The sequence below is a fragment of the Typopeltis vanoorti genome, chromosome 9 (assembly GCF_054136105.1).
Source record: "Typopeltis vanoorti isolate ZY-2024b chromosome 9, IOZ_Tvanoo_1.0, whole genome shotgun sequence".
In the NCBI taxonomy this organism is placed as follows: Eukaryota; Metazoa; Arthropoda; class Arachnida; order Uropygi; family Thelyphonidae; genus Typopeltis; species Typopeltis vanoorti.
Window position 1 is genome coordinate 115,522,958 of NC_143557.1, and position 12,843 is coordinate 115,535,800.

At 34.0% G+C, this 12,843-nt stretch overlaps 1 protein-coding gene across 1 annotated transcript in view; it reads left to right on the forward strand.

The window, feature by feature from the left end:
* The window catches only part of LOC150103443 (importin-4-like), a 321,740-nt gene that overhangs the window by 103,615 nt on the left and 205,282 nt on the right, over positions 1–12,843 (forward strand). The window contains exons 8-9 of the mRNA XM_090397560.1: positions 1,049–1,114; positions 4,091–4,192. Of these exons, the coding sequence (XP_090253686.1) occupies positions 1,049–1,114; positions 4,091–4,192 (168 nt within the window). The remainder of the gene's footprint in view (positions 1–1,048; positions 1,115–4,090; positions 4,193–12,843) is intronic.

The following is a 12,843-nucleotide window of genomic DNA, read 5'->3' on the forward strand; positions in this document are numbered from 1 at the left end:
CCACCTAAGCTTTATGCACCATAGATATAAAATTTTGCTTTGCCTAATTTTTCGTAAATGACATCTGATATAAACCAAAATTGACAAATTTTAATAGATACTATAACTACCAAACTTACTTCATTAAATACCATTCAAATTATTATTTTTTAACTATACTATACAGATGGAAATATTTTGTCAAGTTTTTCAATAAAATTAGCTGATTGTAGCCAAAATTGAACCATATAAGCCTTGTGTTTCCTAAATGTTAAATAATTAAATTCTACTGATGAACAAGATAATTTTGTCATATTTTCCCTCTGTTACCCTGAAAATAGCTTAATTGAACATTACAATGGTTCATCATATTTTTATGATTCCAGTTACCAAATCTGAGTGAACTCTTTGCATCTGGTAAAATCCATCCAATAATGACTTGCATATGGATCGATGGACAAAATGAAGAATCTTATAAATGCTTCAGCATTTTGTGAAACACTTAATAGTAATTCTTTTTATTAGGTATTTAATCAGGAATGTAAGAATTCCATGCTGCGCAAGGCTTGTTGACATGCTATTGCTAGTTGAACCATCTTGATAAATTAATATCTTTCCCAAATTGCAGAGTGTCAATATTCTGATGCAAAGGATTAAAAGGTAAATCTGGAAAATGCTGTGATCTTAATCACTCATAAAATTGAGTAAATGATGTTACTAAGATACTAGATAGTTACTTCCTTCCCTTTTTTGATAAACAGCGAATTGAATTCTTTCATCGAATTGTTTCCATTCCATTAATTTTTGTTTTATTAATTGCCTTTTCAGTAAATGTCTTTTTTGTAAATTGACATTCAGCAAGCTCTTTGTTTCATTTAATTTTTTTTTTTTTTTTTCATATCTCAATACTGACTGGCTTTATCAATATACATATATATTGCTGCTGCTTTATTGCTTCTTACATTTATATTTTTAATTTCATTAAAGAAATTAAAAAAATACTTTTTTTTTAATTTACAACTTTGTTGCTATAATTGTTTGTTAAAACTATTTTTAAATGACCTTTCAGAAACAGTTTCAGCAACTTATTCCATCTGTTATGGCAGTTGTAAAAAGTCTAGCACTCTGTGATGAAGTAAGTTTAAGATTAAATATTAAAATTGTAAAGCATTGCTAGTTCCTAGGTCATGAATAATTAAGTAATTTTGAATTCGTTATCCATTATTCTTAAACAGTGATATTTATTCTCCATAAATTCTTATATGGGTTGTTCAAAAAATATCCAGAATTAATGTGCTTACCCAAACAATAAGACAGGATTCAGAGTTCGATTTCATTCATACTAAGCTCTTTCTATAACAATACACTTGCAAATGCTTTGTCTAATTAATGCCAGTATATAGAACTACAAAGACTTCAAATTGGCAAATAAGTAATACATAATGAGGATATCGAGATCCATCATTCATTTATTCTCATAAACTCTAATAAAATTCAAAACTTAAGTATAATTTTATTTGGCCATTTAAAAAAATTCATCTTTAATATCGTCATTATATTTTGTCTTCTTCCATTGGATAAAACATTCATGGTGTAAGATAGGTAGGTATATTATCTCTGCTGGTATTTGCTATTATATATTGGAGATCTTTGAACAGTCAGAGCTATGTAACTGAAAGAAATACAGATATATGCATCATGTAAATCTCTGTTGTGCAACCTCTATAGGTATCTACCCAGATTCTGAACATGTGTGTGCATGCACACACAAAATAAGAAAATGCCAATCCTAAGAGAGAAAGCAGCTCTTCAAAATCGATTCAATGACATGCAGGTCGAAGTCTTTGGGGAATACTGCAGAGAGAAAAGCTCTCCCAGAGAACAAGATAAATGAAAAATGAGATAAATAGAGGTAGCAGTTGAAGTGTAAATGAATGTCGAGAAGCTGCTGCTTATGATATTGCAGATTGAGCAAGAAGTGTAAGGATGCCAATTTTGCTGAACAGCATTCATGAAAATCTCACTAGAAAAAATAATGCAGAAATAAACTATGTCATAATGGCTAGAGAGAGAAAGAAAATCTATATGAGTGTAGTCATTATTTAGGCAAACTGTTAATGGAGAAAGCATAATTCAGGACTAGCAGTGCATGAGACTGCCCCAAATTTGGGAAGCATACATTCTAAGATCATCAGTCCAACGGCCAAGACAATCCAGTTTAGCCTGCTAGGGGGCACCTTTTAGGACTATAAGACTCAGTTCCATTTCTTCAGCCTCATTTGCATAGTGTGAGTGCCTGCATGTGCATATCATTGTTTTGTGATTCCTGAAGATACCAGTGTAACATTGCCAAAATATAGGTAGTTATTAATTAAAGTTTTTATAATTAATAATTTAGTTTGCATTGTCAATTCCTAAAAAATTAGAAGTATGTCTAACCAACATATAAGCTCATCTACAAGTATCAAAACCGATGGATGACCATATAACTTTTCCAGCAGTAAGAGAAAAAAAGCAAGAACTCAAATACTTCAGTATTATCCTTGCCCAAAGTGAATATGATTAATGCGGGGGGGGGGGGGGTCATCAAAAAAGTGCTGCTCCCAAAAGAGCACTATTGTTGCATTATATTTATCCATCATGGACCAAAATCTCCCGATTTTTCACTCAAAAAAAAAAAAAAAAAAAAAAGCTGTGGCTGTACAAGATCATTTGTTCGTGTTTATGCAGAACTGGCTGGTCAGGAATGATATGCATGTCAGAACACATCTAGGTCTGTGTGTGTGTGTGTGTGTGTGGAGGGGAAGAAAATTCAGTTAGTGCCTATATTGATCATAAAAGGATTCCTTCGTCTGGGCAATTCTTTGAATGCTCTGATGAAGGAATTCTTTTGTGATTCCTTTAAAAACCTGGTGAAAGTAGATCTTGGAAATTTATTTACCTGTTTATATATTATTCAGATCTCATTCATTCTACACATCATTACTGGTATTAATAATATGAATAATAATGCAAATTGTACACATGCAGCATTGTTAGTATATTCACATATTCTCTGTTACTGTTAGCTTGCTCATTACTTAATGTTTATTTTCTCCTCCTTAAGTAGTGTATTACAATGCACAGAGATTAAGACTTCAAAAATGTGGCACTTCTTAAACAAAAAAAAATTTGTTCCAGACATTATTTATACAATGTCTGCTTTATGTCTCTCTTGATGTTCATGTTTGTAATTTCAATGGAGAAAGAGATTGTCTTTAGCAAAATGTCTCTCCTAAGAAAATAATGGTTAAAATACGGTTTGACAATAGATTCATTTTAAAATGTTGTAGAGAAGCAAATTAATCCTTACTTGTCATCAAAACATATGTTTTTCAGATTGTTCAAGCTCATTTTATGGATCTTGAATGTAGTAAATCTCTTTTGGTAGTAGTAGCTCCACAAAGCAAAAATAGTTTCACTAGCCACATGTTGCTTTTGTTTAATCTAAACCCTCATCATTGTTGTTTACAGATTTTTGACATTTTACAGTAAAGGTTTAACTCTACTAGTTAAAAAAAACATCCTTTTTTTTTATTGCTTCCATCTACAGAAGTTTGTATACAAAGGTTTACAAGCTTTTGTGGATGGAAGCATAATACCTATAGTATTAAAAGAATTTTTAATTTCATTTATATTTATTTCTTATTTTTTACAGAATCCAAAAATACTGCTCTTAGAGATCAAATATGGAACTTTTTTCAAGCCACTTAAAGCCTCCAGTAAGCAGGTAGTGTATTAGTAATCAGACCAAGCATTGAAATTCATCTTCCATCTGAAGGCAATCACAAACAACCATGCCCATAATAGAATTTGAAACTGCAACCTGTTATTTTACTAACAGGCATTAACCAGCCAGCATTCCTTTTGTGATATTAGGAAAACTGCTATTCATGTCTTGTGCTGTAGTAAAATTAGTTGAAGCAGCTCACTTTAGTATATAAGCAAAAGCTCCTGCTACAGTCTGACTTTGAAATATCCTGGTTAAATAATTCCAATAAAACTTAAGTTCTCTAATTGGTAATAATATATTGGTTACTTCTTGTTTTAAAATTACTTTACTTTGTTTCAGGATCAAGCCTGTGAAGCAATGGAAATTTTTGATGAACTGGTGGAGTGTGAGGTAGCTGTAGTAGTTCCTCACCTTAGACCATTAATTGAGATGTGTCTTGAGGTATGTGTATAGTAATAGCTCTTTAAATTTTAATTCTGAATTACTAAATAATGCTCAATTTATAACTATTTTAAGTATTACAACACCAAACAAAATAGTCAGTTATAAAAGGATGTTTATTAACTTATGTTTTGCTGGATTTTAAACTGGTATCCTCAGAACAAAGCATGTTACAGTTTAGGTGCAACAATGGGTAAGTGAAACAATTCAAATTATAATGGACAAAAGATCTAAAGTTCTAATTTGGCACCCTCTAAGGTTGTATGAAAAGTTATTATAGTTATGTAGGAGTTCATCTTAATATGCATGACTGTCTCCCAATTTTTTGGCAGATTAATGCAGTCATGCTTATTAAGGTTAGGAGAGTGCTTTATAGCCATTGCTGACTAAAAATGAAGCTCTGGCCTCTTAATGACTTCTATAAAGTACATTGAAAGGTATCTGAAAGGCAATAATGTGCCAAGAAAAGGCAAAGAGTTATTTGAACTCTTTTTCAAATGTGAAGTAAATTTTTGTGTAGTGACTGTTAAGGTAAATTTACAAAAGAATCCAGTGTTTTGCTCAAATTGATTGTATGTATGCCAAATGGTGCACACATCATCAATTAAGCACAAGCACACTGAGGATTTAAAAGTGGCTGGTAAGTACTTTGTTCTCCAAGTGCTTCATGTAAAAGTTTAGTAAAGAGGTGAAGAGGAGGGAAAACCCGTTGCGGTACCATTAATCTGTTTGTAGATTTTTCCTTGCCAAGTAAAGTAACCTGCATATATAGTAAATTTGAATAATGCAAAGATATGAGAGGAGTGTACGTTATTAAATCAAGTGTATCTTTTAGTAGTACATTAGTAAATAAGGAAGTCATTTTTACTAGTGATTTGTAATGGATGGAATTTTTTTTATAACAGTGACTATTGAGCAAGTTTTTAAATAGGACTGTCTAGACCAGAGTTCAGCAACACAGTGCCTGTGGGTACTATGGCGCCCACAGTGAATTTTTAGTGCGCCCTCAAAGAAATTATTGTAAACTGCTTTGGAGCTTGCAGCATAGATCGCAGTATATCTGAGAGATACATTCATTACTAGTATGTGCTAAAATGCAAGAAAATATTAAAAAAAAACACTGCAAATATAATACATGATGGTACAAATTAAGTGAATATTGAATCCAACATTATTTTATAGCTGAATATAGAAACTACAAGATTTTCGTGCTGAATAAATAGAAACTAAAAGTTTCTGCGGATGCAAGCATAAGTAGTGCCTTATGGGCAACTCGTAATAAAGGTGGAGCAAGCTGCAGACACTTTCCTTAGTATTTTCCATAAATGTAAAGCACATCTTGCAGAGGGACATGCATGATAAATATTGAATCCAACATTATTTCATAGCCAAATATATAAACTATAAGAGTTTCGTGCCGAATATATAGAAACTAAAAGTTTCGGCAGATGTAAGCATAAGTAGTATGCTTACATCTGCCTTATGGGCGGATGTAAGCATACTACTTATGCCCTCCGTAAATTTGAAAATTACAGAGGGCTCAACACAGACATTTTTTCTCTCATTTCAGGCTTACAAATTCTATGATTAGTTGTTTTTAAGAAAAATGAGAGTTCAAATTTTAACATTATTTTATTTAACTCACTTTTACAACATATTTTTGTCACATATGAATGAATATAAAATACCATAACAAATAAAAATAAAAAATTAATTCAAAAAGAATATTCATGTTAACAATTAGCATGTATCTGTTAGATCAGATCTGATCTTTATTTCTTTTTGACAGTCCAAATCATATGTCATTTTACTTCCCAAATTCTGCATTTTCTATATCAATTCCATCCACTTGTATCTTTTGTTTCATGTACTTCTCACAAAATAAAATTGTCTTTGTTTTTTCCAAGTTCATAACAAGTCTAAATCTCTTCCCTTCCCTTCCTCATTTAAGAGTTTCAATGTTTTTTGTAGTTCTCTTTGGTCTTCTTCAGTAATAACAATGTTATCTACAAATCTCAGATTGTTAATTCTCATCCCATGTACTGATATTCCTATTGCATCTTCCTTCATTTTATCCATTGCTCTTTCTAAATGTGTGATTAAAATGCTTGGTGATAATGTGTCCTCCTGTCTAGCACCTCTTGTTCATTTCCCCAAATCTCACTTATTCTAACTGCTGCAGCTGCATTCTTATAAAAATCTTTTAATATAGCTATTAATTTTCTGTCAATTCCATAAGATTCTAATGCTGCTAATGTAACTTTCTGGTATACTGTCAAATGCCTTCTGAAAATCAGCAAAGCAAGTATATTTCTTTTTTTCTCCTAGCTTTCTTTGCTATTAACCGCATTCTAATCTTTAAAAGTATCTGTGGCATGATTATAAATAATAAATTACACAATAACCACAGTAATTTAAGGAAATTAATTATTACTATTACTATTATTACGGGCAACTCCAGGGAGTCATTAGACTCATCGAGGGAGGCCCAAAATCATATTCATCACAACTATCTGACATTCATACAGTATCTATCATACCTCGCCTTAAACTCATTCACTGTCACAGCATCCACTACAGACTCAGGGAGCGCATTCCACTCATTCACTACTCTAAAAGTAAAGAACCCAGCTCTAACACCTTTACTAACCACACTTTTGCCCAGTTTCCATGGATGTCCCCTAGTCCTCCCACAACCAGCCCTGTTCTCAAAAATATCTTCAGAATTAATTTTATAGAAACCCTTCAGTAATTTGAATGTCTCAATCCTCCCACAACCAGCCCTGTTCTCAAAAATATCTTCAGAATTAATTTTATAGAAACCCTTCAGTAATTTGAATATCTCAATCATATCTCCCCTCCTCCGCCTATCAACCAATTTTTGCAACCCACAAATCCTCAACCTGTTCTCATACGGTTCATTCCACAGACCTGCTATCATCTTGGTCACTCGCCTCTGGATCCTCTCCACATCCTCCCCATCAAGAAGAAACCTAGGTGACCAAATCTGAGCACAGTAGTCTAGATGGGGTCTTATCAAGGCTCGATAGAGAGGAACAATAACCTGCTTGTCTCTGCTTGTCAACGTATTCTTCAGCAACCAAGTGATTTGATGAGCTGTTTTGGTCACTTTTGCAATGTGTCCCCTAAATTTCAATTCCCTATCCACCAACACTCCCAAATCTCATGCCTCATCAATTTCCTGGAGCAGGGTTCCACCAATGCAGTAAACTGCCTCCAATCTTTTCACCCCAAAATGCATAACCTTACATTTTGCCACATTAAACTGACATCCATTCTCCTTAGCCCAGACCTCCAATCTATCCAAATCATCCTGCAAAATTTTGACGTCATCTGCATTCACTATTGCCCTACCCAACTTCGCATCATCCGCAAACAAATGAACTGTTCCTCTCAGATCATTTCCTATATCATTTATGAACAAATTAAACAGCATTGGTCCAAGAACAGATCCTTGTGGCACACCACTAGTCACAGGCCGTCTTGTGGACTCTACTCCCGAGTAAACCACTCTCTGATATCTCTCCGTCAACCACCCTCCTATCCATCTCACCAACCCTATGTCCATTCCCATATGCTGCAATTTACTGATTAGAATTCCATGTGGAATCCTGTCAAAGGCCTTGGCAAGGTCCAGTAGAATCACCGTAAACCCATTACCCTTATCCAGTTCAGCCGTCACTGTGTTATAATACGTGAGCAAGTTACTGAGGCATGACCTACCCTTCACAAAACCATGCTGTCCCCGATACAGTATCCCATTTTCTTCAATCCAATCTTGTATTTTCCTTTTGACTATTTTCTCTAAGACCTTTACAATGATTCCTGATATGCTAATCGGTCGGTAATTTACAACAGCAGTCTTGGAACCACCTTTATGCAGTGGAACTATTTTCCCCTCTTTCCACCCGCTCGGGACTAACCCAGACCCGAGACTCAAATTAAACAAAATGGTCAAGGGTACTGACAATTCTTTAGCTGCTTCTCGTACAACACGAGCTGGTATACCATCCAATCCCACAGATGTATTGACATTGAGGTTATGCAATAGACTACTCACCTCCACTTCATTAACCACAATTCCCGTATAATCTACTGGTTTATTCGTTTCTGCAATGTCACCAGCTTGATGATATACTTTTGCAAAGTGCTCACTCAGTAACTCAACTATCTCAACTGATTCAGTTACCTCCCTACCATCGGCATTCTTTAAAATCAATCTGCCATGTACATTTTTCCTTTTACTTGCTACATATCTAAAAAACTGTTTAGGATTCTCTTTAGCCTGCATGGCCAATGTTCTTTCGTAATACTTTTTTGCTTTTCTTACCACACTCGTCACCCTTCTGGCCTGCGCTTTATACCGTTCATGTGCCTGCCGGTCACCCTTCTCCTTAAATTCCCTCCATAGTTGTTTCTTTTTTTGCAACTCAAGCTTAATGGTGTTATTCATCCATTTAACCCCTACTTGATTTATTATTCGGACTCTAGGTATACAGTCAGCCATTGCTTCATGCAAGCACTTCTTAACTACCTCCCATGCACTATCAACTTCTAGTCCTTGCAGTTGTACATGCCATGGCACTGAACCAATATTCTTTTTGAGTTTCTTATTCAGCTGTGAAACAATATGGAGTGTAATATCCCTTAATTTAAATAATTTTATGTTGCCTAATTGAAGCCTTTGGCTCTTCATATATTTAGTAATTTATTAGGACACTTCCTTGGCAATTCTTATAGTAGGGTATGTAAGTTCTGTTCGCTACAAACTGGATTACAAAGTACATACAGAAGTCGGTGGTTTACCAATTAGAAACTGTTGCCACGTGCTAGAAAGCAGTATTAATAAAGTACAGATATTTCATACTGAAAATAACAGTACATCATCAGTGTGTAGAAACAAACAACTTAAAGGAACTGGATTACAAAGTACATACAGAAGTCGGTGGTTTACCAATTAAAAACTGTTGCCACGTGCTAGAAAGCAGTATTAATAAATAATATTATTAAAAATATTATTATTGAAATAGGAAATAACAGAAATTATATAAAGTTCGACGAGTCCAAGCGTAAGCAAATACCTGGATAGTGCAACACATAGTCCATCTAATAGTGCAAATCTGTTTGCACTACTAAATCAGCTCCTGTGTAAATCTGTGCAAAACAGATTTACACAGAGCAACTCATAGTAAGGATGGAGCAAGCTCCGTTCACTGTTTTTGGTATTTTCTCATAATGTAAAACCCTTCAGTGACCTTCTCTCATAATGTAGAACAGTAATACAGCTCCTAGGAGCTGGGTTTCACATTAAGGGAAAATACCAAAAACAGTGAACGGAGCTTACTCTACCCTTACTATGAGTTGCCCTGTGTTGCACATCCAGGTATTTGCTTACGCTTGGACTCGCCGAACTTTATATAGTTTCTATATTCAGCATGAAACTTTTTGAGTTTCTTATTCAGCTGTGAAACAATATGGAGTGTAATATCCCTTAATTTAAATAATTTTATGTTGCCTAATTGAAGCCTTTGGCTCTTCATATATTTAGTAATTTATTAGGACACTTCCTTGGCAATTCTTATAGTAGGGTATGTAAGTTCTGTTCGCTACAAACTTGGTATTATCTAGGTCTAGCTACTCACTGATGAGATCTCAATAAAGGTTGAAACCGGTCTGGGTAGTGACCTTTTCTCATAATGTAGAACAGTAATACAGCTCCTAGGAGCTGGGTTTCACATTATGGGAAAATACCAAAAACAGTGAATGGAGCTTTCTCCACCCTTACTATGTGTTGCACTATCCAGGTATTTGCTTACGCTTGGACTCGCCGAACTTTCTATAGGTTCTATATCCGGCATGAAACTCTTTGAGTTTCTTATTCGGCTGTGAAACAATATGGGATGTAATATCCCTTAATTTAAATAATTGAACATATCCTGTCAGTACAAAGATAAGGCAAAGCAATCAAGGATATCGTAATATGCAGCACTAACAGAATGTCTTGAATAGGCTGGAACTTGGGGCAAATGATACTGGTTATCAGTTCATTGTAAAGTAGGTGTAAAGTTGAGAACCTGTTGTGATACAATTTTCATTAGCATATTAGATTGGTAGGATTTAGCTTGGAAAAACATGAGACTAGAGATTTTGCAGTGATGATGGATAAGAATATATGTATGATATATACATATTTCATGTAACAGATTTACTCAGCTATGTGACATATAGTTTTAATGGAACGTGTGCACTAGACATGTTAAAATAACTCGTGGCTTACATATGTAACAAAAATTATATAGAATTTTATCCAAAAGCTCCAATATATTTCATCCAACATTGCTTGGACATCGTCAGGGAGGGAGAGAGAGAGAGACTGAACTACATTCAAAATATGAATCACAATAATGAGCCATAAATTATGCATATATTCATCGTCTCATTCGCAGCTGAAGTATGTGATATTACATTATTAGGGCTCAAAGGTACAATTGTAGAAAGTTTGTATAGATAAAAAATAATTTTCAATACTTATTAATTTAAAAAAAAAACTTATGAACAATTAATAGTGTTCACTTCCTGAGACTTGGATAGTGGCATGCAGTCTGATTGTTTCAGGTTCGGACAATTTCATAACATTACATGTGTTTTTCAAGGAAAAGACGATTGAATTTAAAATTGCTGAAATGAAGTTTTGTCTGGTTCCAAAGAACACTGTGCCTAGTGTAAGAAGCAAGGCCAGACTTGTCAGATTCCAAAAATCTAATATAGTCTTGATATTCTTCAATTCTAATCAGCCAGTCTGTCCAAAATAGCAAAGACGATATCAGCATGTTACTTGATAGACACCTAGCAAGGAAGGTAGTAATATTATATCTTTCATAGATGACAGGAAGGAAGACAGTTTCTGAGCTGGTTGAAAGAAAGTGCATAGATTGAATTTATGAAGAATCCTTACTATTTTTTTTTGAGGTTTTAAGGTAGGGTATTGAAATTATTTTCACATTGAATTGTAGTCTGGTAGAAGGGTGATAATTATCAATACTTTTTTGAAGGGTAGTTTTGTTGTATCCATTACATATCAGGTTCTTTTAATTTTATTCATTTCATTTAATTAAAGATAATCAGAAGAGCAGATATGAGCTCTGTTACAGGACTCTTCATAATACCCATTTTTTGTGATGAATGATGGTGGGTGGATGAACAAATGTATCTGCCAGTAAAGGTTGGCTTCTGATAAACTGAAAATTCAACATGACCTGTGAGATTACAAATAATTAAGGTATCCATAAAAGTTAGTTAATCATTAGATTCACGTTCAGTATTGAGCTTGAGATGGGAGTATAAGGAGTTTATTTTCTCTATGAACTGAAGTAATTCTGACTCAGAGTGGGACCAGACTGCAAATATTTCATCAACAAAATGTAACCATATATGAGGTTGAGGAAATATAGTGTCAGTTCTTTTTCTAGATGCTCCATAAAATAATCACCTAAGGCTGGTGAGAAAGGACTTCTCATTGCTGTTCCTTCTATGTGTTTGAACAACTTATTATGTCATGTAAAATAGCCTGAATTGATAGAGAATTTAAAGTATCTTCTGAAAAAAATCAAATTCTAAAAACTGAAATCTCTGGTAGGGTCTTGTTAAAACTTCATCAGGTGCATAACATGAAAAGAGAAATAAAAAAAAAAGGTTATATAACCAGCTAAGTTCTGGGATAACAGTTGATGAAATTTTTTAGTATATGGATGGGTGACATTCATGGAATTTGAGTTGATGTGCTTTTATGAAAGGAGCAAAATGGAACATCTTGCTTTTTAAGTGCTGAGTCATCTAGTGTGAATAAGTTTACCACGCAGTATAATTGGACCAATTATACTGTTTACTTGAACCAGAAATAAACACGATGATACAACATGGTGAAAGTTGATTCCAGCTGGAGCATTGGCCAGTTAAACAAAGCCTGCCTTGTTTTCAGGGAATTAGGATGAACATTGTAAAGTCAGCTGCCAGAATAAACTCCAACTGAACATCTAGTAGAAGAATAAGAACAAATCCAGCATCAGAATATTATTTAAGAACTCATTCACACTAGATGAAGCAATTTGAAAACAAGACCCAAAACATGAAGTCTCACTGGCAAACTCTGAAGAAAACATTAAAAAACATCAGGTAGGGAGGCATATGGTGATGTTGCCTGCAAGGATAGCAAAATAAAAACATCATGGTAGATCTGAGTTAAAGAAGCAATCCTGGAAAAGAAGAAAGTATGCTGAAAGTTCCTAGTAGATAAGTCAGATGTCCTAAAAGAATGTGTAGAAAAATGCATGAGGAATAAGTTATGTATAGAATTCAGGAAGGTGGCAAAATGTTCTGTACTGTAAAAATAAAATGCAATGGGAAAAAAAGTGTTGCAAAAGGAATTAAAGATGAAAAAGGTGACATGAAAAAAACAAAAGAAAGATATTCTAAACGTGTGAAGTAATTACTTTGAAAGACAATGAAATGAAGCATGCAGTCAGAACTGTAATAGAAAAGATTAGACAGATGCAAACAGGAACACCTATCAATACTTGATGTAGGGGGAAAAAAAAGCTATCAAAAGTCTGAAATGTGGAAAGGTTGCTAGA